Below are 26,310 nucleotides of genomic sequence, written 5' to 3'. Positions count from 1 at the left end.
AAGTGGTTTGGGCACATGGAGAGAATGAGTGAGGAAAGATTGACCAAGAGGATATATGTGTCGGAGGTGGAGGGAACGAGGAGAAGAGGGAGACCAAATTGGAGGTGGAAAGATGGAGTGAAAAGGATTTTGTGTGATCGGGGCCTGAACATGCAGGAGGGTGAAAGGAGGGCAAGGAATAGAGTGAATTGGAGCGATGTGGTATACAGGGGTTGACGTGCTGTCAGTGGATTGAATCAAGGCATGTGAAGCGTCTGGGGTAAACCATGGAAAGCTGTGTAGGTATGTATATTGCGTGTGTGGACGTGTGTATGTACATGTGTATGGGGGGGGTTGGGCCATTTCTTTCGTCTGTTTCCTTGCGCTACCTCGCAAACGCGGGAGACAGCGACAAAGTATAAAAAAAAAAAAAAAAAAAAAAAAAAAAAAAAAAAAAACGTAAGTAGGAGAGATGGCCAGAGAGCGTTATTGGATTACGTGTTGATTAATAGACGCGCGAAAGAGAGACATTTGATGTTAATGTGTTGAGAGGTGCAACTGGAGGAATGTCTGATCATTATCTTGTGGAGGCAAAAGTGGAGATTTTTAGAGGTTTTCAGAAAAGAAGAGAAAATGTCAGGGTGAAGAGAGTGGTGAGAGTAAGTAAGCTTGGGAAGGAGACTTGTATGAGGAAGTACCAGCAGAGACTGAATACAGAATGAAAAAAGGTGAGAACAAAGGAGGTAAGGGGAGTGGAGGAGGAATGGTATGTATCTAGGGAAGCAGTGATGGTTTGCGCAAAAGATGCTTGTGGCATGAGATGCGTGGGAGGTGGGCAGATTAGGAAGGGTAGTGAGTGGTGGAATAAAAAGGTAAGATTGTTAGTGAAAGAGAAGAGAGAGGTATTTGGACGATTTTTGCAGGGAAAAAATGCAATTGAATGGGATATATATATATATATATATATATATATATATATATATATATATATATATATATATATATATATATATATATATATATATATATATATATATATATATATATATATATATATATATATATATATATTTTTTCTTTTTTTTTTTTTTCATACTATTTGCCATTTCCCGCGTTAGCGAGGTAGCGCTAAGAACAGAGAACTGGGCCTTAGAGAGAATATCCTCACCTGACCCCCTTCTCTGTTCCTTCTTTTGGAAAATTAAAAAAAACAAGAAAGGGGAGGATTTCCAGCCACCCGCTCCCTCCCCTTTTAGTCGCCTTCTACGACACGCAGGGAATACGTGGGAAGTATTCTTTCTCCCCTATCCCCAGGGATAATATATATATATATATATATATATTTTATTTATTTATTTTGCATTGTCGCTGTCTCCCGCGTTATCGAGGTAGCGCAAGGAAACAGACGAAAGAATGGCCCAACCCGCCCACATACACATGTATATACATACACGTCCACACACGGAAATATACATACCTATACATCTCAATGTACACATATATACACACACACAGACATATACATATATACACATGTACGTAATTCATACTGTCTGCCTTTATTTGTTCCAATCGCCACGTCGCCACACATGGAATAACAACCCCCTCCCCCTCATGTGTGCGAGGTAGCGCTAGGAAAAGACACCAAAGGCCCCATTCGTTCACACTCAGTCTCTAGCTGTCATGTAATAATGCACCGAAACCACAGCTCCCTTTCCACATCCAGGCCCCACACACTTTCCATGGTTTACCCCAGACGCGTCACATGCCCTGGTTCAATCCATTGACAGCACGTCGACCCCGGCATATCACATCGTTCCAATTCACTCTATTCCTTGCACGCCTTTCATATATATATATATATATATATATATATATATATATATATGTATGACTCATGGTGAGGTGCCTGAGGATTGGCGGAATGCGTGCATAGTGCCATTGTACAAAGGCAAAGGGGATAAGAGTGAGTGCTCAAATTACAGAGGTATAAGTTTGTTGAGTATTCCTGGTAAATTATATGGGAGGGTATTGATTGAGAGGGTGAAGGCATGTACAGAGCATCAGATTGGGGAAGAGCAGTGCGGTTTCAGAAGTGGTAGAGGATGTGTGGATCAGGTGTTTGCTTTGAAGAATGTATGTGAGAAATACTTAGAAAAGCAAATGGATTTGTATGTAGCATTTATGGATCTGGAGAAGGCATATGATAGAGTTGATAGAGATGCTCTGTGGAAGGTATTAAGAATATATGGTGTGGGAGGCAAGTTGTTAGAAGCAGTGAAAAGTTTTTATCGAGGATGTAAGGCATGTGTACGTGTAGGAAGAGAGGAAAGTGATTGGTTCTCAGTGAATGTAGGTTTGCGGCAGGGGTGTGTGATGTCTCCATGGTTGTTTAATTTGTTTATGGATGGGGTTGTAAAGGAGGTAAATGCAAGAGTCCTGGAAAGAGGGGCAAGTATGAAGTCTGTTGGGGATGAGAGAGCTTGGGAAGTGAGTCAATTGTTGTTCGCTGATGATACAGCGCTGGTGGCTGATTCATGTGAGAAACTGCAGAAGCTGGTGACTGAGTTTGGTAAAGTGTGTGGAAGAAGAAAGTTGAGAGTAAATGTGAATAAGAGCAAGGTTATTAGGTACAGTAGGGGTGAGGGTCAAGTCAATTGGGAGGTGAGTTTGAATGGAGAAAAACTGGAGGAAGTGAAGTGTTTTAGATATCTGGGAGTGGATCTGTCAGCGGATGGAACCATGGAAGCGGAAGTGGATCATAGGGTGGGGGAGGGGGCGAAAATTTTGGGAGCCTTGAAAAATGTGTGGAAGTCGAGAACATTATCTCGGAAAGCAAAAATGGGTATGTTTGAGGGAATAGTGGTTCCAACAATGCTGTATGGTTGCGAGGCGTGGGCTATGGATAGAGATGTGCGCAGGAGGATGGATGTGCTGGAAATGAGATGTTTGAGGACAATGTGTGGTGTGAGGTGGTTTGATCGAGTAAGTAACGTAAGGGTAAGAGAGATGTGTGGAAATAAAAAGAGCGTGGTCGAGAGAGCAGAAGAGGGTGTTTTGAAATGGTTTGGGCACATGGAGAGAATGAGTGAGGAGAGATTGACCAAGAGGATATATGTGTCGGAGGTGGAGGGAACGAGGAGAAGAGGGAGACCAAATTGGAGGTGGAAAGATGGAGTGAAAAAGATTTTGTGTGATCGGGGCCTGAACATGCAGGAGGGTGAAAGGAGGGCAAGAAATAGAGTGAATTGGAGTCATGTGGTATACAGGGGTTGACGTGCTGTCAGTGGATTGAAGCAAGGCATGTGAAGCGTCTGGGGTAAACCATGGAAAGCTGTGTAGGTATGTATATTTGCGTGTCTGGACGTGTGTATGTACATGTGTATGGGGGGGGGGGGGTTGGGCCATTTCTTTCGTCTGTTTCCTTGCGCTACCTCGCAAACGCGGGAGACAGCGACAAAGTATAAAAAAAAAAAAAAAAAAAAAAAAAAAATATATATATATATATATATATATATATATATATATATATATATATATATATATATATATATATATATATATATATATATATATATATATATATGTATGCTATGAGTCCACGGGGAAAATGAAACACGAAAAGTTCCCAATTGCACTTTAGTGTAATAATCACATCATTAGGGGAGACACCGGAGAGAAATATAACAGTCAGTTGATATATATCGAAGAGACGAAGCTAGGACGCCATTTGATAAACATGTGATTGTCCAAAACATACAACGAGCATTCATAAACTTATCATTTTACAAATCTTATCAACAATAAAGTTATCTAAATTGTATAGACCATCACTAACATTAAGATTATAATTCTTCGTGTATTTAATAATAGATGATTCAATGATATTTCTCTTGGTAATAATTGCCCTAAAAGATTCATAAGAGCTATTAAAACCTTAAAAAAAGACAAGGAAATACATATTACTAAAGCAGATGAGGCTAACACTGGTGTGATTTTAGAGAAAATTAACTATTTTTCTAAAATGAATGATCTTCTAAATGATGACACAACATATTCTATTTTTTTTCTTTTATTATACTTTGTCGCTGTCTCCCGCGTTTGCGAGGTAGCGCAAGGAAACAGACGAAAGAAATGGCCCAACCGCCCCCCATACACATGTATATACATACGTCCACACACGCAAATATACATACCTACACAGCTTTCCATGGTTTACCCCAGACGCTTCACATGCCTTGATTCAATCCACTGACAGCACGTCAACCCCGGTATACCACATCGCTCCAATTCACTCTATTCCTTGCCCTCCTTTCACCCTCCTGCATGTTCAGGCCCCGATCACACAAAATCTTTTTCACTCCATCTTTCCACCTCCAATTTGGTCTCCCTCTTCTCCTTGTTCCCTCCACCTCCGACACATATATCCATTTGGTCAATCTTTCCTCACTCATCCTCTCCATGTGCCCAAACCACTTCAAAACACCCTCTTCTGCTCTCTCAACCACGCTCTTTTTATTTCCACACATCTCTCTTACCCTTACGTTACTCACTCGATCAAACCACCTCACACCACACATTGTCCTCAAACATCTCATTTCCAGCACATCCAATCTCCTGCGCACAACTCTATCCATAGCCCACGCCTCGCAACCATACAACATTGTTGGAACCACTATTCCTTCAAACATACCCATTTTTGCTTTCCAAGATAATGTTCTCAACTTCCACACATTCTTCAAGGCCCCCAGAATTTTCGCCCCCTCCCCCACCCTATGATCCACTTCCGCTTCCATGGTTCCATCCGCTGCCAGATCCACTCCCACATATCAAAAACACTTTACTTCCTCCAGTTTTTCTCCATTCAAACTTACCTCCCAATTGACTAGACCCTCAACTTTATTGTACCTAGTAACCTTGCTCTTATTCACTTTCACTCTTAACTTTCTTCTTCCACACACTTTACCAAACTCAGTCACCAGCTTCTGCAGTTCCTCACATGAATCAGCCACCAGCGCTGTATCATCAGCGAACAACAACTGACTCACTTCCCAAGCTCTCTCATCCCCAACAGACTTCATACTTGCCCCTCTTTCCAAAACTCTTGCATTTACCTACCTAACAACCCCATCCATAAACAAATTAAACAACCATGGAGACATCACACACCCCTGCCGCAAACCTACATTCACAACATATTCTAAACTTAATAAAAATCCCTTAGAAGCAGTTAATGCTCACCTCAATAAAGAAATGAAGTTGTTGTTGAAAGGTAACATTTCTCTTATCAAAAATTTGTCATCTTTGTCCCCTTCATTGCCATATATGTATGGACTAATCAAAACACATAGACAGAATTTTCCAGCAAGACCTTTACTGAGTTCAGTATTCTCCATCACATATAGATTGTCAAAATGGTTAGTTTCCTTATTAAGCCTTTTAGTGGATAAGGTATCAAATTCTAATATCATGAAAAATGTAGATTTAGTCAACAAGCTAAACAATATCAATATTGATTTTGATTTCAAACAAGTTAGCTTTTATGTTTCCTCACTTTTACCTAAAGTTCCAGTTGATGATCTTTTAGAATATTTATTTGATATCTTGGATGATATTCATTTACCTGTTTCAAAGTCAAATTTCATTGAACTGATAAAATTGTGTACAAAAGACTGTGTTTCAATTTAATGGAGATTATTATGCTCAAAAATTTGGTATGGCAATGGGTAACCCTCTTTCACCTGTACTAAGTAATCTTTATATGGAATTTTTTGAAACAAAATTGCTAAAGGATATCTTACCTTCTAATGCAATTTGGTTTAGGTATGTAGATGATGTTCTTTGTGTTTGGCCAACAAATGAAAATTTACAAATATTTCTCCCCTTACTTAACAATTTAGTACCTTCCATCAAATTTACTGTAGAAAAAGAAAATAATGGTATGTCACCATTTTTAGATTGCATGATCCATAGACAAGGAAACAAGTTTAACTTTATCATATACAGAAAACCCACCAATGTATGCTCATATATCCATTATTACTCATCTCAACATGACAGTCAAATTATCATCAGTTCAATCTATGTTTCTTGGGGCATTACGTATTTGCAGTCCAGAGTTTATTGATGATGAATTTCAGAAGATATATTCTATTGGATCTATGTTCAAGTACCCTAGATCTTTCATTGATAGATCAATTAAGTTAGCTAAGAAATCCTTTTATTGAGTTGAGCCCAAACCTCCCATTGACACCAAGAATCTTTTAGTTCTCCCTTTTAATAATAATTTCACTTTGCTTCCCATGTTGCTTAAATCCTTTAATGTAAATGCTGCCTGTAGCAACAATAATACTATAAAGAATATCTTAATCAGAAATTCACCGGAAAATTCTCTTGGTTGCATCTATAAAGTTCCTTGTGGAAACTGTGATAAATTTTATGTTGGTCAGACTGGTAAGGATCTTTCTGTTAGACTTAAGCAACATAAATATAGTATAAGAACGGGACAAGAATCAAATGCATTGGTTAATCATGTTAAAAACTATGATCATTGTATTGAATGGGTAACGCCATCTCAGTTGTTAACTCTAACTCTATTACCAAGAGAAATATCATTGAATCTTGTATTATTAAATACACAAAGAATTAAAATCTTAATATTAGTGATGGTCTATACACATTAGATAACTTTATTGTTGATAAGATTTGAAAATGATAAGTTTATGAACGCTCGTTGTATATTTTGGACAATCACAAGTTTATAAAATGGCGTCCTAGCTTCGTCTCTTCGATGTATATCAACTGACTGTTATATTTCTCTCCTGTGTCTCCCCTGATGATGTGATTATTACAGGAAAGTGCACTTGGGAACTTTTCGTGTTTCATTTTCCCCGTGGACTCATAGGAAGATCTTGATCACGCGCATATATATATATATATATATATATATATATATATATATATATATATATATATATATATATATATATATATATATATATATATATATATATATATATATATATATGTGATTGGTTCTTAGTGAATGTAGGTTTCTGGCAGGGGTGTGTGATGTCTCCATGGTTGTTTGATTTGGTTATGGATGGGGCTGTTAGGGCGGTGAATGCAACAGTTTTGTAAAAAGGAGCAAGTATGCAGTCTGTTGTGGATGAGAGAGCTTGGGAAGTGAGTCAGTTTTTCTGGGGGCGTTGAAGAATGTGTGGAAGTCGAGAACATTATCTTGGAAATCAGAAATGGGGATGTTTGAAGAAATAGTATTTCCAACAATGTTATATGGTTGCGAGACGTGGGCTATGGACAGAGTTGTGCGGAGGAGGGTGGATGTGCTGGAAATGAGATGTTTGAGGACAATATGTGGTGTGAGGTGGTTTGATCGAGTAAGTAATAATAGGGTAAGAGAGATGTGTGGTAATAAAAAGAACGTCGTTGAGAAAGGAGAAGAGGGTGTTTTGAAATGGTTTGGTCACATGGAGATAATGAGTGATAAAAGTTTGACGAAGAGGATATATGTGTCATAGATGGAGGGAACGAGGAGAAGTGGGAGGTGGAAAGATGGAGGTGAAAAAGAGGGCAATTGAGAGTTGGGGTGAGAGAGTATCATTAAATTTTAGGGAGAATAAAAAGGTGTTTTGGAAGGAGGAAAATAAAGTGCGTAAGACAAGGGAGCAAATGGTAACTTCAGTGAAGGGGGCTAATGGGGAGGTGATAACATTTCGTGGAGATGTGAGAAGGAGATGGAGTGAGTATTTTGAAGGTTTGTTGAATGTGTTTGATGATAGAGTGGCAGATATAGGGTGTTTTGGTCGAGGTGGTGTGCAAAGTAAGAGGGTTAGGGAAAATGATTTGGTAAACAGAGATGAGGTAATAAAATCTTTGCGGAAGATGAAAGCCGGCAAGGCAGCAGGTTTGGATGGTATTGCAGTGTAATTTATTAAAAAAGGGGGTGACTGTATTATTGACTTGTTGGTAAGGTTATTTAATGTATGTATGATTCATGGTGAGGTGGCTGAGTATTGGCGGAATGCTTGCATAGTGCCATTGTACAAAGGCAAAGGGGATAAGAGTGAGTGCTCAAATTACAGAGGTATAAGTTTGTTGAGTATTTCTGGTAAACTATATGGGAGGGTATTGATTGAGAGGGTGAAGGCATGTACAGAGCATCAGATTGGGGAAGAGCAATGTGGTTTCAGAAGTGGTAGAGGATTTGTGGATCAGGTGTTTGCTTTGAAGAATGTATGTGAGAAATACTCAAGAAGTTAATGGATTTGTATGTAGCATTTACGAATCTTTAGAAGACATACGATAGAGTTGATAGAGATGCTCTCTGTAATGCATTAAGAATATATGGTGTGGGAGGAAAGTTGTTAGAAGAAGTGAAAAGTTTTTATCGAGGATGTAAGGCATGTGTACGTTTAGGAAGAGAGGAAAGTGATTGTTTCTTAGTGAATGTGGGTTTGCGGCAGAGGTGTGTGATGTGTCCATGGTTCTTTAAATTTTTTACGGTTGGGGTTGTTAGGGAGGTGAATGCAAGAGTCTTGGAAAGAAAGGCAAGTATGAAGTCTGTTGTGGATGAGGGAGTTTGGGAAGTGAGTCAGTTGTTGTTCGCTGATGATACAGCACTGGTGGCTGATACATGTGAGAAACTGCAGAAGCTGGTGACTGAGTTTGGTAAAGTGTGTGAAAGAAGAAAGAGTAAATGTGAATAAGAGCAAGGTTATTAGGTTCAGTATTGTTGAGGGTCAAGTCAATTAGGAGGTAAGTTTGAATGGAGAAAAACTGGAGGAATTAAAGTGTTGTAGATATCTCTGAGTGGATCTGGCATCGGATGGAACCATGGAAGCGGAAGTGAATTATAGGGTGTGTGAGGGGGCGAAAATTCTGGGAGCCTTGAAGAATGTTTGGAAGTCGAGAACATTATCTCGGAAAGCAAAAATGGGTATGTTTGAAGGAATAGTGGTTCCAACAATCTTGTATGGCTGCGTGTCGTTGGCTATGGATAGAGTTGTGCGCAGGAGGGTGGATGTGCTGGAAATGAGATGTTTGAGGACAATATGTGGTGTGAGGTGGTTTGATCGAGTAAGTAATGTAAGGGTAAGAGAGATGTGTGGAAATAAAAAGAGTGTGGTTGAGAGAGCAGAGGAGGGTGTTTTGAAATGGTTTGGTCACATGGAGAGAATAAGTGAGGAAAGATTGACCAAGAGGATATATGTGTCAGAGGTGGAGGGAAGGAGGAGAAGTGGGAGACCAAATTGGAGGTGGAAAGTTGGTTTGAAAAAGATTTTAAGTGATCGGCGCTTGAACTTGCAGGAGGGCGAAAGGCGTGCAAGGAATAGAGTGAATTGTATCGATGTGGTATACCGCGGTCGACGTGCTGCCAATGGATTGAACCAGGTCATGTGAAGCGTCTGGGGTAAACCAAGGAAAGTTCTGTGGGGCCTGGATGTGGAAAGAGAGCTGTGGTTTCGGTGCATTATTAGATGACATCTAGAGACTGAGTGTGAGCGAAAGGGGCATTTGTTGTCTTTTCCTAGCGCTATCTCGCACACATGAGGGGGAAGGTGGCTGTTATTCCGTGTGTGGTGAGGTGGCGATGGGAATGAATAAACGGAGACAGTATGAATTATGTACATATGTATATATGTATATGTCTGTGTATGTATATATATATGTGTACATTGAGATGTATAGGTATGTATATTTGCGTGTGTGAACGTGTATTCATATACCTGTGTATATGGGTGGGTTGGGACATTCTTTCGTCTGTTTCCTTGCGCAACCTCGATAACGCGGGAGACAGCGACAAAGCAAAATAAATAAAAAATAGTAAATATATATATATATATATATATATATATATATATATATATATATATATATATATATATATATATATATATATATATATATATATATATATATATATATATATATATATATATATATAATGGAAATGGTGAAGAGCTTGTAGATTTATGTGCTGAAAAAGGACTGATGATTGGGAATACCTGGTTTAAAAAGCGAAATATACATAAGTATACTTATGTAAGTAGGAGAGATGGCCAGAGAGCGTTATTGGATTACGTGTTAATTGACAGGCGTGCGAAAGAGAGACTTTTGGATGTTAATGTGCTGAGAGGTGCAACTGGAGGGATGTCTGACCATTATCTTGTGGAGGCTAAGGTGAAGATTTGTATGGGTTTTCAGAAAAGAAGAGTGAATGTTGGGGTGAAGAGGGTGGTGAGAGTAAGTGAGCTTGAGAAGGAGACCTGTGTGAGGAAGTAGAAGGAGAGACTGAGTACAGAATGGAAAAAGGTGAGAACAATGGAAGTAAGGGGAGTGGGGGAGGAATGGGATGTATTTAGGGAAGCAGTGATGGATTGCGCAAAAGATGCTTGTGGCATGAGAAGAGTGTGAGGTGGGTTGATTAGAAAGGGTAGTGAGTGGTGGGATGAAGAAGTAAGAGTATTAGTGAAAGAGAAGAGAGAGGCATTTGGACGATTTTTGCAGTGAAAAAATGCAATTGAGTGGGAGATGTATAAAAGAAAGAGACAGGAGGTCAAGAGAAAGGTGCAAGAGGTGAAAAAAAGGGCAAATGAGAGTTGGGGTGAGAGAGTATCATTAAATTTTAGGGAGAATAAAAAGATGTTCTGGAAGGAGGTAAATAAAGTGCGTAAGACAAGGGAGCAAATGGGAACTTCGGTGAAGGGCGCAAGTGGGGAGGTGATAACAAGTAGCGGTGATGTAAGAAGGAGATGGAGTGAGTATTTTGAAGGTTTGTTGAATGTGTTTGATGATAGAGTGGCAGATATAGGGTGTTTTTGTCGAGGTGGTGTGCAAAGTGAGAGGGTTAGGGAAAATGATTTGGTAAACAGAGAAGAGGTAGTGAAAGCTTTGCGGAAGATGAAAGCCGGCAAGGCAGCGGGTTTGGATGGTATTGCAGTGGAATTTATTAAAAAAGGGGGTGACTGTATTGTTGACTGGTTGGTAAGGTTATTTAATGTATGTATGACTCATGGTGAGGTGCCTGAGGATTGGCGGAATGCGTGCATAGTGCCATTGTACAAAGGCAAAGGGGATAAGAGTGAGTGCTCAAATTACAGAGGTATAAGTTTGTTGAGTATTCCTGGTAAATTATATGGGAGGGTATTGATTGAGAGGGTGAAGGCATGTACAGAGCATCAGATTGGGGAAGAGCAGTGTGGTTTCAGAAGTGGTAGAGGATGTGTGGATCAGGTGTTTGCTTTGAAGAATGTATGTGAGAAATACTTAGAAAAGCAAATGGATTTGTATGTAGCATTTATGGATCTGGAGAAGGCATATGATAGAGTTGATAGAGATGCTCTGTGGAAGGTATTAAGAATGTATGGTGTGGGAGGAAAGTTGTTAGAAGCAGTGAAAAGTTTTTATCGAGGATGTAAGGCATGTGTACGTGTAGGAAGAGAGGAAAGTGATTGGTTCTCAGTGAATGTAGGTTTGCGGCAGGGGTGTATGATGTCTCCATGGTTGTTTAATTTGTTTATGGATGGGGTTGTTAGGGAGGTAAATGCAAGAGTTTTGGAAAGAGGGGCAAGGATGAAGTCTGTTGGGGATGAGAGAGCTTGGGAAGTGAGTCAGTTGTTGTTCGCTGATGATACAGCGCTGGTGGCTGATTCATGTGAGAAACTGCAGAAGCTGGTGACTGAGTTTGGAAAAGTGTGTGGAAGAAGAAAGTTAAGAGTAAATGTGAATAGGAGCAAGGTTATTAGGTACAGTAGGGTTGAGGGTCAAGTCAATTGGGAGGTGAGTTTGAATGGAGAAAAACTGGAGGAAATGAAGTGTTTTAGATATCTGGGAGTTGATCTGGCTGCGGATGGAACCATGGAAGCGGAAGTGGATCATAGGGTGGGGGAGGGGGCGAAAATCCTGGGGGCCTTGAAGAATGTGTGGAAGTCGAGAACATTATCTCGGAAAGCAAAAATGGGTATGTTTGAAGGAATAGTGGTTCCAACAATGTTGTATGGTTGCGAGGCGCGGGCTATGGATAGAGTTGTGCGCAGAAAGATGGATGTGCTGGAAATGAGATGTTTGAGGACAATATGTGGTGTGAGGTGGTTTGATCGAGTGAGTAACGTAAGGGTAAGAGAGATGTGTGGAAATAAAAAGAGCGTGGTTGAGAGAGCAGAAGAGGGTGTTTTGAAGTGGTTTGGGCACATGGAGAGGATGAGTGAGGAAAGATTGACCAAGAGGATATATGTGTCGGAGGTGGAGGGAACAAGGAGAAGAGGGAGACCAAATTGGAGGTGGAAAGATGGAGTGAAAAAGATTTTGTGTGATCGGGGCCTGAACATGCAGGAGGGTGAAAGGAGGGCAAGGAATAGAGTGAATTGGAGCGATGTGGTATACAGGGGTTGACGTGCTGTCTGTGGATTGAAGCAGGGCATGTGAAGCGTCTGGGGTAAACCATGGAAAGCTGTGTAGGTATGTATATTTGCGTGTGTGGACGTATGTATATACATGTGTATGGGGGGGGGGTTGGGCCATTTCTTTCGTCTGTTTCCTTGCGCTACCTCGCAAGCGCGGGAGACAGCGACAAAGTATAATAAAAAAAAAATATATAATAATATATATATATATTTTTTTTTTTGGGGGAAGAGCAGTGCGGTTTCAGAAGTGGTAGAGGATGTGTGGATCAGGTGTTTGCTTTGAAGAATGTATGTGAGAAATACTTAGAAAAGCAAATGGATTTGTATGTAGCATTTATGGATCTGGAGAAGGCATATGATAGAGTTGATAGAGATGCTCTGTGGAAGGTATTAAGAATATATGGTGTGGGAGGCAAGTTGTTAGAAGCAGTGAAAAGTTTTTCTCGAGGATGTAAGGCATGTGTACGTGTAGGAAGAGAGGAAAGTGATTGGTTCTCAGTGAATGTAGGTTTGCGGCAGGGGTGTGTGATGTCTCCATGGTTGTTTAATTTGTTTATGGATGGGGTTGTTAGGGAGGTAAATGCAAGAGTCCTGGAAAGAGGGGCAAGTATGAAGTCTGTTGGGGATGAGAGAGCTTGGGAAGTGAGTCAGTTGTTGTTCGCTGATGATACAGCGCTGGTGGCTGATTCATGTGAGAAACTGCAGAAGCTGGTGACGGAGTTTGGTAAAGTGTGTGGAAGAAGAAAGTTAAGAGTAAATGTGAATAAGAGCAAGGTTATTAGGTACAGTAGGGTTGAGGGTCAAGTCAATTGGGAGGTGAGTTTGAATGGAGAATATATATATATATATATATATATATATATATATATATATATATATATATATATATATATATATATATATATATATATATATATATATATATATATATATATGTATATATATATATATATATATATATTCCTATGAGTCCACTGGGAAAATGAAACATGATAAGTTCCCAAGTGCACTTCCGTGAAATAATCACATCATCAGGGGGGACACGAATGAGAAATATAACATTCGGTTGATATACATCGAAGAGACGAAGCTAGGACGCCATTTGCTAAACATATGATTGTCCAAAACATACAACAAGCGTTCATAAACTTATCATTTTAAAATTTTATTAATAATAAAGTTATCTAATTTGTATAGACCATCACTAATATTAATATTATAATTATTTGTGTAGTTAATAATATGACCACTGTATTGACTGACGTAACGCCATCCTAGTTATTAACTCTAACTCTTATTACCAAGAGATATATAAATGAATCTTCTTTTGTTAAATACACAAAGAATAATAATCTTAATATTAGTGATGGTCTATACAAATAAGATAACTTTATTGTTGATAAAATTTGTAAAATGATAAGTTCATGAACGCTCGTTGAATGTTTTGGACAATCACATGTTTACCAAATGGCGTCTTAGCTTCGTCTCTTTGATGCACATCAACTGACTTATATTTCTCTCTTGTTTCTCTCCTGATGATGTGATTATTACACGAAAGTGAAGTTGGGAACTTATCGTGTCTCATTTTCCCCGTGGACTCATTGGAATGTCTTGATCACGCGCAAATTTGTGATCCTTTCCTTATATATATATATGTATATATATATATATATATATATATATATATATATATATATATATATATATATATATATATATATATATATATATATATATATATATATATATATATATATATAATATATATATATATATATATATATATATATATATATATATATATATATATATATATATATATATATATATATATATATATATATATATATATATATATATATATATATATATATGAATATATATATACATATATATATATATATATATATATATATATATATATATATATATATATATATATATATATATATATATATATATATATATATATATATATATATATATATACATACATATATATATATTTTTTTCTTTATTTTGCTTTGTCGCTGTCTCCCGCGTTAGCGAGGTAGCGCAAGGAAACAGACGAAAGAAATGGCCCAACCAACCCCCATACACATATATATATATACATATATACACATGCACACAATTCACACTGCCTTTATTCATTCCCATCGCACCCTCGCCACAAATGGAATAACATCCCACTACCCCCTCATGTGTGCGAGGTAGCGCTAGGAAAAGACAACAAAGGCCCAATTCGTTCACACTCAGTCTCGAGCTGTCATGCAGTAATGCCCGATTCCACCGCTCCCTTTCCACATCGAGGCCCCACAGAACTTTCCATGGTTAACCCAGACGCTTCACATATATATATATATATATATATATATATATATATATATATATATATATATATATATATATATATATATATATATATATATATATATATATATATATATATATATATATACATATATATTATTTATTTTTTTTTTATTATACTTTGTCGCTGTCTCCCGCGTTTGCGAGGTAGCGCAAGGAAACAGACGAAAGAAATGGCCCAGCCGCCCCCCATACACATGTATATACATACGTCCACACACGCAAATATACATACCTACACAGCTTTCCATGGTTTACCCCAGACGCTTCACATGCCTTGATTCAATCCACTGACAGCACGTCAACCCCGGTATACCACATCGCTCCAATTCACTCTATTCCTTGCCCTCCTTTCACCCCCCTGCATGTTCAGGCCCCGATCACACAAAATCTTTTTCACTCCATCTTTCCACCTCCAATTTTGTCTCCCTCTTCTCCTCGTTCCCTCCACCTCCGACACATATATCCTCTTGGTCAATCTTTCCTCACTCATTCTCTCCATGTGCCCAAACCACTTCAAAACACCCTCTTCTGCTCTCTCAACTACATATATATATATATATATATATATATATATATATATATATATATATATATATATATATATATATATATATATATATATATATATATATATATATATATATATGTATAATTATAGACATATATCCCTGGGGATAGGGGACAAAGAATACTTCTCACGTATTCCCTGCGTGTCGTAGAAGGCGACTAAAAGGGGAGGGTGCGGGGGGCTGGAAATCCTCCCCTCTCTTTTTTTTTTTAATTTTCCAAAAGAAGGAACAGAGAACGAAGCCAGGAGAGGATATTCCCTCAGAGGCCCAGTCCTCTGTTCTTAACGCTACCTTGCTAACGGGGGAAAATGGCGAATAGTTTGAAAGAAAAGAAAGATATATATATATATATATATATATATATATATATATATATATATATATATATATATATATATATATATATATATATATATATATATATATATATATATATATATATATATATATATATATATATATATATATATATATATATATATATATGTGTACGTGTAGGAAGAGAGGAAAGTGATTGGTTCTCAGTGAATGTAGGTTTGCGGCAGGGGTGTGTGATGTCTCCATGGTTGTTTAATTTGTTTATGGATGGGGTTGTTAGGGAGGTAAATGCAAGAGTTTTGGAAAGAGGGGCAAGGATGAAGTCTGTTGGGGATGAGAGAGCTTGGGAAGTGAGTCAGTTGTTGTTCGCTGATGATACAGCGCTGGTGGCGTATTCATGTGAGAAACTGCAGAAGCTGGTGACGGAGTTTGGTAAAGTGTGTGGAAGAAGAAAGTTAAGAGTAAATGTGAATAAGAGCAAGGTTATTAGGTACAGTAGGGTTGAGGGTCAAGTCAATGGGAGGTGAGTTTGAATGGAGAAAAACTGGAGGAAGTGAAGTGTTTTAGATATATGGGAGTTGATCTGTCAGCGGATGGAACCATGGAAGCGGAAGTGGATCATAGGGTGGGGGAGGGGGCGAAAATTCTGGGAGCCTTGAAAAATGTGTGGAAGTCGAGAACATTATCCCGGAAAGCAAAAATGGGTATGTTTGAAGGAATAGTGGTTCCAACAATGTTGTATGGTTGCGAGGCGTGGGCTATGGATAGAGTTGTGCGCAGGAGGATGGATGTGCTGGAAATGAGATGTTTGAGGACAATGTGTGGTGTGAGGTGGTTTGATCGAGTAAGTAACGTAAGGGTAAGAGAGATGTGTGGAAATAAAAAGAGCGTGGTTGAGAGAGCAGAAGAGGGTGTTTTGAAATGGTTTGGGCACATGGAGAGAATGAGTGAGGAAAGATTGACCAAGAGGATATATGTGTCGGAGGTGGAGGGAACGAGGAGAAGAGGGAGACCAAATTGGAGGTGGAAAGATGGAGTGAAAAGGATTTTGTGTGATCGGGGCCTGAACATGCAGGAGGGTGAAAGGAGGGCAAGGAATAGAGTGAATTGGAGCGATGTGGTATACAGGGGTTGACGTGCTGTCAGTGGATTGAATCAAGGCATGTGAAGCGTCCGGGGTAAACCATGGAAAGCTGTGTAGGTATGTATATTTGCGTGTGTGGACGTGTGTATGTACATGTGTATGGGGGGGGGTTGGGCCATTTCTTTCGTCTGTTTCCTTGCGCTACCTCGCAAACGCGGGAGACAGCGACAAAGTATAAAAAAAAAAAATATATATATATATATATATATATATATATATATATATACATATATATATATATATATATATATATATATATATATATATATATATATATATATATATATATATATATATATATGTATATATATATATATATATATATATATATATATATATATATATATATATATATATATATATATATATATATATATATATATATATATATATATATATATATATATATATATATATATATATATATATATATATATATATATATATATATATGTATATATATATATATATATATATATATATATATATATATATATATATATATATATATATATATATATATATATATATATATATATACATTTATATATATATATATATATATATATATATATATATATATATATATATATATATATATATATATATATATATATATATATATATATATATATATATATATATATATATATATATATAATAAATATATAAGTATGCAGTCTGTTGAGGATGAGACAGCTTGGGAAGTGAGTCAGTTGTTGTTCGCTGATGATACAGCGCTGGTGGCTGATTCGTGTGAGAAACTGTAGAAGCTGTGGAGGTAAGTTTCAATGGAGATAAACTGGAAGAAGTGAATTGTTTTAGGTATGTGGGAGTGGATTTGGCAGCGGATGGAATCATGGAAGCGGAAGTGAATTATAGGGAGGGGGAGGGGGCGAAAGTTCTGGGAGCGTCGAAGAATGTGTGAAAGACGACAACATTATTTCGGAAAGCAAAAATGGGTATCTTTGAAGGAATAGTGGTTCCAAAAATGTTGTATGGTTGCGAGGCGTAGGCTATATTTAGAGTTGTCGGAGGAGGGAGGATGTGCTGGAAATGAGATGTTTGAGGACAGGGAAAAAATGCAAATGAGTGGGAGAGGTATAAAAGAAAGAGGCAGGAGGTCAAAAGAAAGGTGCAAGAGGTGAAAAAGAGGGCAAATGAGAGTTGGGGTGAGAGAGTATCATTAAATTTCAAGGAGAAGAAAAAGATGTTTTGGCAGGAGGTAAATAAAGTGCGTAAGACAAGGGAGCAAATGGGAACTTCAGTGAAGGGGGCTAATGGGGAGGTGATAACAAGTCGTGAGAAGGAGATGAAGTGAGTATTTTGAAGGTTTGTTGAATGTGTTTGATGATAGAGTGGCAGATATAGTGTGTTTTGGTCGAGGTGGTGTGCAAATTGAGAGGGTTAGGGAAAAAGATTTAGTAAATAGAGAAGAGGTAGTAAAAGTTTTACGGAAGATGAAATCCGGGAGGCAGCAGGTTTGGATGGTCTTGCAGTGGAATTTATTAGAAAAGGGGGTGACTGTATTTTTGAATGGTTGGTAAGGTTATTTAATGTATGTATGATTCATGGTGACGTGCCTGAGGATTAGCGGAATGCTTGCAAAGTACCATTGTACAAAGGCAAAGGGGATAAGAGTGAGTGCTCAAATTACAGAGGTATAAGTTTGTTGAGTATTCCTGGTAAATTATATGGGTGGGTGTTGATTGAGAGGGTGAAGGCATGTACAGAGCATCAGACTGGGGAAGAGCAGTGTGGTTTCAGGATTGGTAGAGGATGTGTGGATCAGGTGTTTGCTTTCAAGAATGTATGTGAGAAAAACTTAGGAAAATAAATGGATTTGTATGTAGCATTTATGGATCTGGAGAAGGCATATGATAGGGTTGATAGAGATGCTCTGTGGAAGGTTTAAAGAATATATGGTGTGAGAGGCACGTTGTTAGAACAGTGAAAAGTTTTTATCGAGGATGTAAGGAATGTGTACGTGGGTGTTGATTGAGAGGGTGAAGGCATGTACAGAGCATCAGACTGGGGAAGAGCAGTGTGGTTTCAGGATTGGTAGAGGATGTGTGGATCAGGTGTTTGCTTTCAAGAATGTATGTGAGAAAAACTTAGGAAAATAAATGGATTTGTATGTAGCATTTATGGATCTGGAGAAGGCATATGATAGGGTTGATAGAGATGCTCTGTGGAAGGTTTAAAGAATATATGGTGTGAGAGGCACGTTGTTAGAACAGTGAAAAGTTTTTATCGAGGATGTAAGGAATGTGTACGTGTAGGAAGAGAGGAAAGTGATTGGTTCTCAGTGAATGTAGGTTTGCGGCAGGGGTGTGTGATGTCTCCATGGTTGTTTAATTTGTTTATGGATGGGGTTGTTAGGGAGGTGAATGCAAGAGTTTTGGAAAGAGGGGCAAATATGCAGTCTGTTTTGGATGAGGGAGCTTGGGAAGTGAGTCAGTTGTTGTTCGCTGATGATACAGCGCTGGTGGCTGATTCATGTAAGAAACTGCCGAAGCTGGTGACTGAGTTTAGTAAAGTGTGTGAAAGAAGAAACTTAAGAGTAAATGTGAATAAGAGCAAGGTTATTAGGTACAGTAGGGTTGAGGGTCAAGTCAATAGGGAGGTAAGTTTGAATGGAGAAAAACTGGAGGAAGTAAAGTGTTTTAGATATCTGGGAGTGGATCTGTCAGCGGATGGAACCATGGAAGCGGAAGTGAATCATAGGGTTGGGGAGTGGGCGAAAATTCTGGGAGCCTTGAAGAATGTTTGGAAGCCGAGGACATTATCTCGGAAAGCAAAAATGGGTATGTTTGAAGGAATAGTGGTTCCAACAATGTTGTATGGTTGCGAGGCGTGGGCTATGGATAGAGTTGTGCGCGTGAGGGTGGATGTGCTGGAAATGAGATGTTTGAGGACAATATGTGTTGTGAGGTGGTTTGATCGAGTAAGTAATGTAAGGGTAAGAGAGATGTGTGGAAATAAAAAGAGTGTGGTTGAGAGAGCAGAAGAGGGTGTTTTGAAATGGTTTTGTCACATGGAGAGAATGAGTGAGGAAAGATTGACCCGGAGGATATATGTGTCAGAGGTGGAGGGAACGAGTAGAAGTGGGAGACCAAATTGGAGGTGGAAAGATGGAGTGAAAAAGATTTTGAGTGATCGGGGCCTGAACATGCAGGAGGGTGAAAGGCGTGCAAGGAATAGAGTGAATTGGAACGAATTTTTATGCCGGGTCGACGTGCTGTCAATGGATTGAACCAGGGCTTGTGAAGCGTCTGGGGTAAACCATGGAAAGTTGTGTGGGGCCTGGATGTGGAGAGGCAGCTGTCGTTTCGGTGCATTATTACATTACAGCTAATGACTGAGTGTGAACGAATGGGGCCTTTGGTGTCTTTTCCTAGTGCTACATCGCACAATTGAGGGGGGAGGGGGTTGTTATTCCATGTGTGGCAAGGTGGCGATGGGAACAAATAAAGGCAGACAGTATGAATTATATACATGTGTATATATGTATATGTCTGTGTGTGTATATATATGTGTACATTGAGATGTATAGGTATGTATATTTGCGTGTGTGGACGTGTAGGTATGTGCATGTGTATATGGGTGGGTTGGGCCATTCTTTCGTTTGTTTCTTTGCGCTACCTCGCTAACGCGGGAGACATCGACAAAGCAAAATGAATAAATAAATAAATATATATATATGTATATATATATATATATATATATATATATATATATATATATATATATATATATATATATATATATATATATATATATATATATATATATATATATATATATATAACCTTACTCTTATTCACATTTACTCTCAACTTTCCTCTTTCACACACTTTACCAAACTCAGTCACTAGCCTCTGCAGTTTCTCACATGAATCAGCCACCAGCGCTGTATCATCAGCGAACAACTGACTCATTTCCCAAGCTCTCTCATCCACAACATTCTGCATATTTTCCCCTCTTTCCAAAACTCTTGCATTCACCTCCTTAACAACCACATCAATAAACAAATTAAACAACCATGGAGACATCACACACCCCTGCCGCAAACCTACATTCACTGAGAGTCAATCACTTTCCTCTCTTCCTACACGTGCAGATGCGTTTACATCCTCGATAAAAACACTGTTTCTAACAACTTGCCTTCAACATCATATATTCTTAATACCTTCCACAGAGCATCTCTATCAACTCTATCATATGCCCTAAGGGTCAAGTAAATTGGGAGGTAAGTTTGAATGGAGAAAAACTGGAGGAAGTGAAGTGTTCTAGATATCTGGGAGTGGACTTGGCAGCGGATGGAACCATGGAAGCGGAAGTGAATCATAGGTTGGGAGAGGGGGCGAAAATTCTGGGAGCCTTGAAGAGTGTGTGGAAGTCGAGAACATTATCTCGGAAAGGAATAATGTGTATGTTTGAAGGAATAGTGGTTCCAACAATGCTCTATGGTTGCGAGGCGTGGGCTATGGATAGAGTTTTGCTCAGGATGGTGGATGTGATGGAAAGGAGATGTTTGAGGACAATATTTGGTGTGAGGTGGTTTGATCGAGTAAGTAATAATAGGGAAAGAGAGATGTGTGATATTAAATAGAGTGTGGTTGAGAGAACAGAAGAGGGTGTTTTGAAATTGTTTGGCAACATGGAGAGAATGAATGAGGAAAGATTGACCAAGAGGATATATGTGTCAGAGGTGGAGGGAACGAGGAGAAGTGGAAAACCAAATTGGAGGTGGAAAGATAGAATGATAAAGATTTTGAGTGATCGGGGCCTGAACATGCAGGAGGGTGAAAGGCGTGCAAGGAATAGTGAAATGGAACGATGTGGTATACCGGGATCGACGTGCTGTCAATGGATTGAACCAGGGACGTGAAGCGTCTGGAGTAAACTATGGAAAGTTCTCTGGGGCCTGGATGTGAAAAGGTAGCTGCGTTTTCGGTGCATTATTACATGACAGCTAAAGACTGAGTGTCAACGAATGGGGCCTTTGTTGTCTTTTCCCTGCGCTACCTCACACATGTGAGGGGGGTGGGATTTGTTTTTCCATGTGTGGCGGGGTAGCGATGGGAATGAATAAAGGCAGACAGTATGAATTACGTATATGGGTATATATATGTATATGTTTTTCTGTATATATATATATATATATATATATATATATATATATATATATATATATATATATATATATATATATATATATATATATATATATATATATATGCAGACATTGAGATGTATAGGTATGTATATGTGCTGTGTGTGGACGTGTATATATATACATGTGTATGTGGGTGGGTTGGGCCATTCTTTCGTCTGTTTCCTTGAGCTACCTCGGTAACGCGGGAGACAGCGACAAAGCAAAATAAAAAAAAAAAAAAATTATATATATATATATATATATATATATATATATATATATATATATATATATATATATATATATATATATATATATATATAATGAGTGGGAGGTGGGTTGATTAGAAAGGGTAGTGAGTGGTGGGATGAAGAAGTAAGAGTATTAGTGAAAGAGAAGAGAGAGGCATTTGGACGATTTTTGCAGGGAAAAAATGCAATTGAGTGGGAGACGTATAAAAGAAAGAGACAGGAGGTCAAGAGAAAGGTGCAAGAGGTGAAAAAAAGGGCAAATGAGAGTTGGGGTGAGAGAGTATCATTAAATTTTTGGGAGAATAAAAAGATGTTCTGGAAGGAGATAAATAAAGTGCGTAAGACAAGGGAGCAAATGGGAACTTCAGTTAAGGGCGCAAATGGGGAGGTGATAACAAGTAGTGGTGATGTGAGAGGGAGATGGAGTGAGTATTTTGAAGGTTTGTTGAATGTGTCTGATGATAGAGTGGCAGATATAGGGTGTTTTGGTCGAGGTGGTGTGCAAAGTGAGAGGGTTAGGGAAAATGATTTGGTAAATAGAGAAGAGGTAGTAAAAGCTTTGCGGAAGATGAAAGCCGACAAGACAGCAGGTTTGGATGGTATTGCAGTGGAATTTATTAAAAAAGGGGGTGACTGTATTGTTGACTGGTTGGTAAGGTTATTTACTGTTTGTATGACTCATGGTGAGGTGCCTGAGGATTGGCGGAATGCGTGCATAGTGCCATTGTACAAAGGCAAAGGGGATAAGAGTGAGTGCTCAAATTACAGAGGTATAAGTTTGTTGAGTATTCCTGGTAAATTATATGGGAGGGTATTGATTGAGAGGGTGAAGGCATGTACAGAGCATCAGATTGGGGAAGAGCAGTGTGGTTTCAGAAGTGGTAGAGGAAGTGTGGATCAGGTGTTTGCTTTGAAGAATGTATGTGAGAAATACTTAGAAAAGCAAATGGATTTGTATGTAGCATTTATGGATCTGGAGAAGGCATATGATAGAGTTGATAGAGATGCTCTGTGGAAGGTATTAAGCATATATGGTGTGGGAGGCAAGTTGTTAGAAGCAGTGAAAAGTTTTTATCGAGGATGTAAGGCATGTGTACGTGTAGGAAGAGAGGAAAGTGATTGGTTTTCAGTGAATGTAGGTTTGCGGCATGGGTGTGTGATGTCTCCATGGTTGTTTAATTTGTTTATGGATGGGGTTGTTAGGGAGTAGAATGCAAGAGTTTTGGAAAGAGGGGCAAGTATGAAGTCTGTTGGGGATGAGAGAGCTTGGGAAGTGAGTCAGTTGTTGTTCGCTGATGATACAGCGCTGGTGGCTGATTCATGTGAGAAACTGCAGAAGCTGGTGACTGAGTCTGGTAAAGTGTGTGAAAGAAGAAAGTTAAGAGTAAATGTGAATAAGAGCAAGGTTATTAGGTACAGTAGGTTTGAGGGTCAAGTCAATTGGGAGGTGAGTTTGAATGGAGAAAAACTGGAGGAAGTGAAGTGTTTTAGATATCTGGAAGTGGATCTGGCAGCGGATGGAACCATGGAAGCGGAAATGGATCATAGGGTGGGTGAGGGGGCGAAAATTCTGGGAGCCTTGAAGAATGTTTGGAAGTCGAGAACATTATCTCGGAAATCAAAAATGGGTATATTTGAAGGAATAGTGGTTTCAACAATGTTGTATGGTTGCGAGGCGTCGACTATGGATAGAGTTGTGCGCAGGAGGATGGATGTGCTGGAAATGAGATGTTTGAGGACAATGTGTGGTGTGAGGTGGTTTGATCGAGTAAGTAACGTAATGGTAAGAGAGATGTGTGGAAATATAAAGAGCGTGGTTGAGAGAGCAGAAGAGGGTGTTTTGAAATGGTTTGGGCACATGGAGAGAATGAGTGAGGAAAGATTGACCAAGAGGATATATGTGTCGGAGGTGGAGGGAACGAGGAGAAGAGGGAGACCAAATTGGAGGTGGAAAGATGGAGTGAAAAAGATTTTGTGTGATCGGGGCCTGAACATGCAGGAGGGTGAAAGGCGGGCAAGGAATAGTGTGAATTGGATCGATGCGGTATACCGGGGTTGACGTGCTGTCAGTGGATTGAATCAGGGCATGTGAAGCGTCTGGGGTAAACCATGGAAAGCTGTGTAGGTATGTGTATTTGCGTGTGTGGACGTATGTATATACATGCGTATGGGGGTGGGTTTGGCCATTTCTTTCGTCTGTTTCCTTGCGCTACCTCGCAAACGCGGGAGACAGCGACAAAGGAAAAAAAAAAGAAAAGAAAAAAAATATATATATATATATATATATATATATATATATATATATATATATATATATATATAAAATATATATATATATATATATATATATATATATATATATATATATATATATATATATATATATATATATATATATATATATATATATATATATATATCCCGGCCTCTCCCAACCAGCCGGGTTCCTCGGGGACTAGCCTGTACGAGCGACTTAAGAAGCAGATCGCGAGGATCCACATCATCCCTGAGTCACAGGTTGATGTGTTCGCGCTGAAGGACGTTGGGGGAAGAAACGTGGACGTACGTTACAATTGTCATGGCTCCCCTTACTACACAGCAGCCCGACTTGACGGAGTGATGCTGAGAAGAAGACAACAGGTGAGTATTTTTTGCAACTCTCCTTCATAGGATAAGATTGGGAAGCGCGTTCTTTGCGCGTTCTGGTTTGTACGTGAATGTATACCTTTGTTTGGTTATGGATTGATCCGGTGGGCTGTTTGTGTGTTTTGTTAGCGTTTGTGTCATTCCAATTATTTGTTTTCCTCTCTTTTATCCTCATGTTTTCTTTATTTGTGTGTTCTTTGTTTAGTGTCTACCATACAATTTTAATAAAGATCTAACATATCTTACCATCTTGTGCTTTTATACAGGTGTCCGAGGCCCTGGGGGTGGATATACCCCTTGTGGACATCAACGCTTGTCTCTACGAGGACACGTCACCCTGTGGCACCAACAGTTGCCAGCATACAATGCGGCCTAATCTCACCTCACCCCTTGTCGTCTTCAGCGATACGGTCACAATCGTTGGAGTGGACATCGCCGATGACTATGCCTGCGACTGTGGAGCATTGGAACCCCTTCCATCTGTTTGCTTCTCTGGGTTTTGCTTCAACGGCGGGACGTGTTCTGTAAGCAATAACACACTAACCTGTGACTGTTTGGATGGTAGTAACTACGGCCCACGCTGTGAGCTGCTGACAGCCAGGTTCGAGAGAGGTTTTGCCTGGTATGAACCTTTGACAGTCTGTGAATACTCGTCCCTCTCTGTGACATTTGAGACTAATGACCAAAGCGGCGTTCTACTGTACATGGGACCAACGGTCACTAGCCCCTGGCCAGGATACCCTCGAGATTTCTTGTACGTCGTACTTCACAGCTGGGTGGTCGAAACCTACCTTGACCTAGGAACAGGGACACTGAATATTTCCATCCCAATTGAGTCCAACATGGAGCGAGCATTTGAGTATATCATCACATGGAATAAGAACGGTGTCACTGCTGAAGTCACTGACTGTGGAATCAACGTGACCCTGGAGAACCTAGAGCCATGCAAGAAGTCCTTACCTTTACCTAGGCTTACTAGCAGTCCTAGTCATTTGCTCAACGTTCAAGGACCCTTACAGATTGGTGGAGTTGCAGCAATGGTGAGTTTCCCTCAACTGGCGTCTTCCTACAGCTGGACTTTGACGCCTCCAACCGTCTACCCATTCAGCGGGTGTGTCTTGGAATTGCGTCATAATGACCAACTATACGATCTTAACGCCACAGACTTCAGCAAACAGACTTTCCAGCCATGCGACGCCCCCAGGACCTCCAGAGTTGTGCTTGGCCAACAGTCCATCATTATCATCCTCGCCAGCTTGCTGTGCCTCCTATGTAAGTTTTGTTGGTGTTTGAAGTATGGATCTTCTATGTTAATGCTATTCCAGTCTGGCATCTATCTGTAGCTTATTTCAGACGATATTTGTTATACAAAAGAATTCATAGAATTTATCCTTAAAGTAAGATTTGGTCAAAATCATTGCTATGCTTTACCTATGGAGACTGT

General features: G+C 39.1%; 1 protein-coding gene across 1 annotated transcript in view; it reads left to right on the top strand.

Annotated features, from left to right (window-relative positions):
* Nucleotides 1-26,310, top strand: part of LOC139764758 (DE-cadherin-like) — an 83,959-nt gene that overhangs the window by 56,652 nt on the left and 997 nt on the right. Inside the window, exons 3-4 of the mRNA XM_071691623.1 lie at nt 24,660-24,860; nt 25,133-26,138. Of these exons, the coding sequence (XP_071547724.1) occupies nt 24,660-24,860; nt 25,133-26,138 (1,207 nt within the window). The remainder of the gene's footprint in view (nt 1-24,659; nt 24,861-25,132; nt 26,139-26,310) is intronic.

Source organism: Panulirus ornatus, chromosome 4, assembly GCF_036320965.1.
Source record: "Panulirus ornatus isolate Po-2019 chromosome 4, ASM3632096v1, whole genome shotgun sequence".
NCBI classification, from domain to species: Eukaryota; Metazoa; Arthropoda; class Malacostraca; order Decapoda; family Palinuridae; genus Panulirus; species Panulirus ornatus.
Note: the sequence above shows the minus strand (reverse complement) of the source record. Positions and strands in the feature narration are given on the sequence as shown.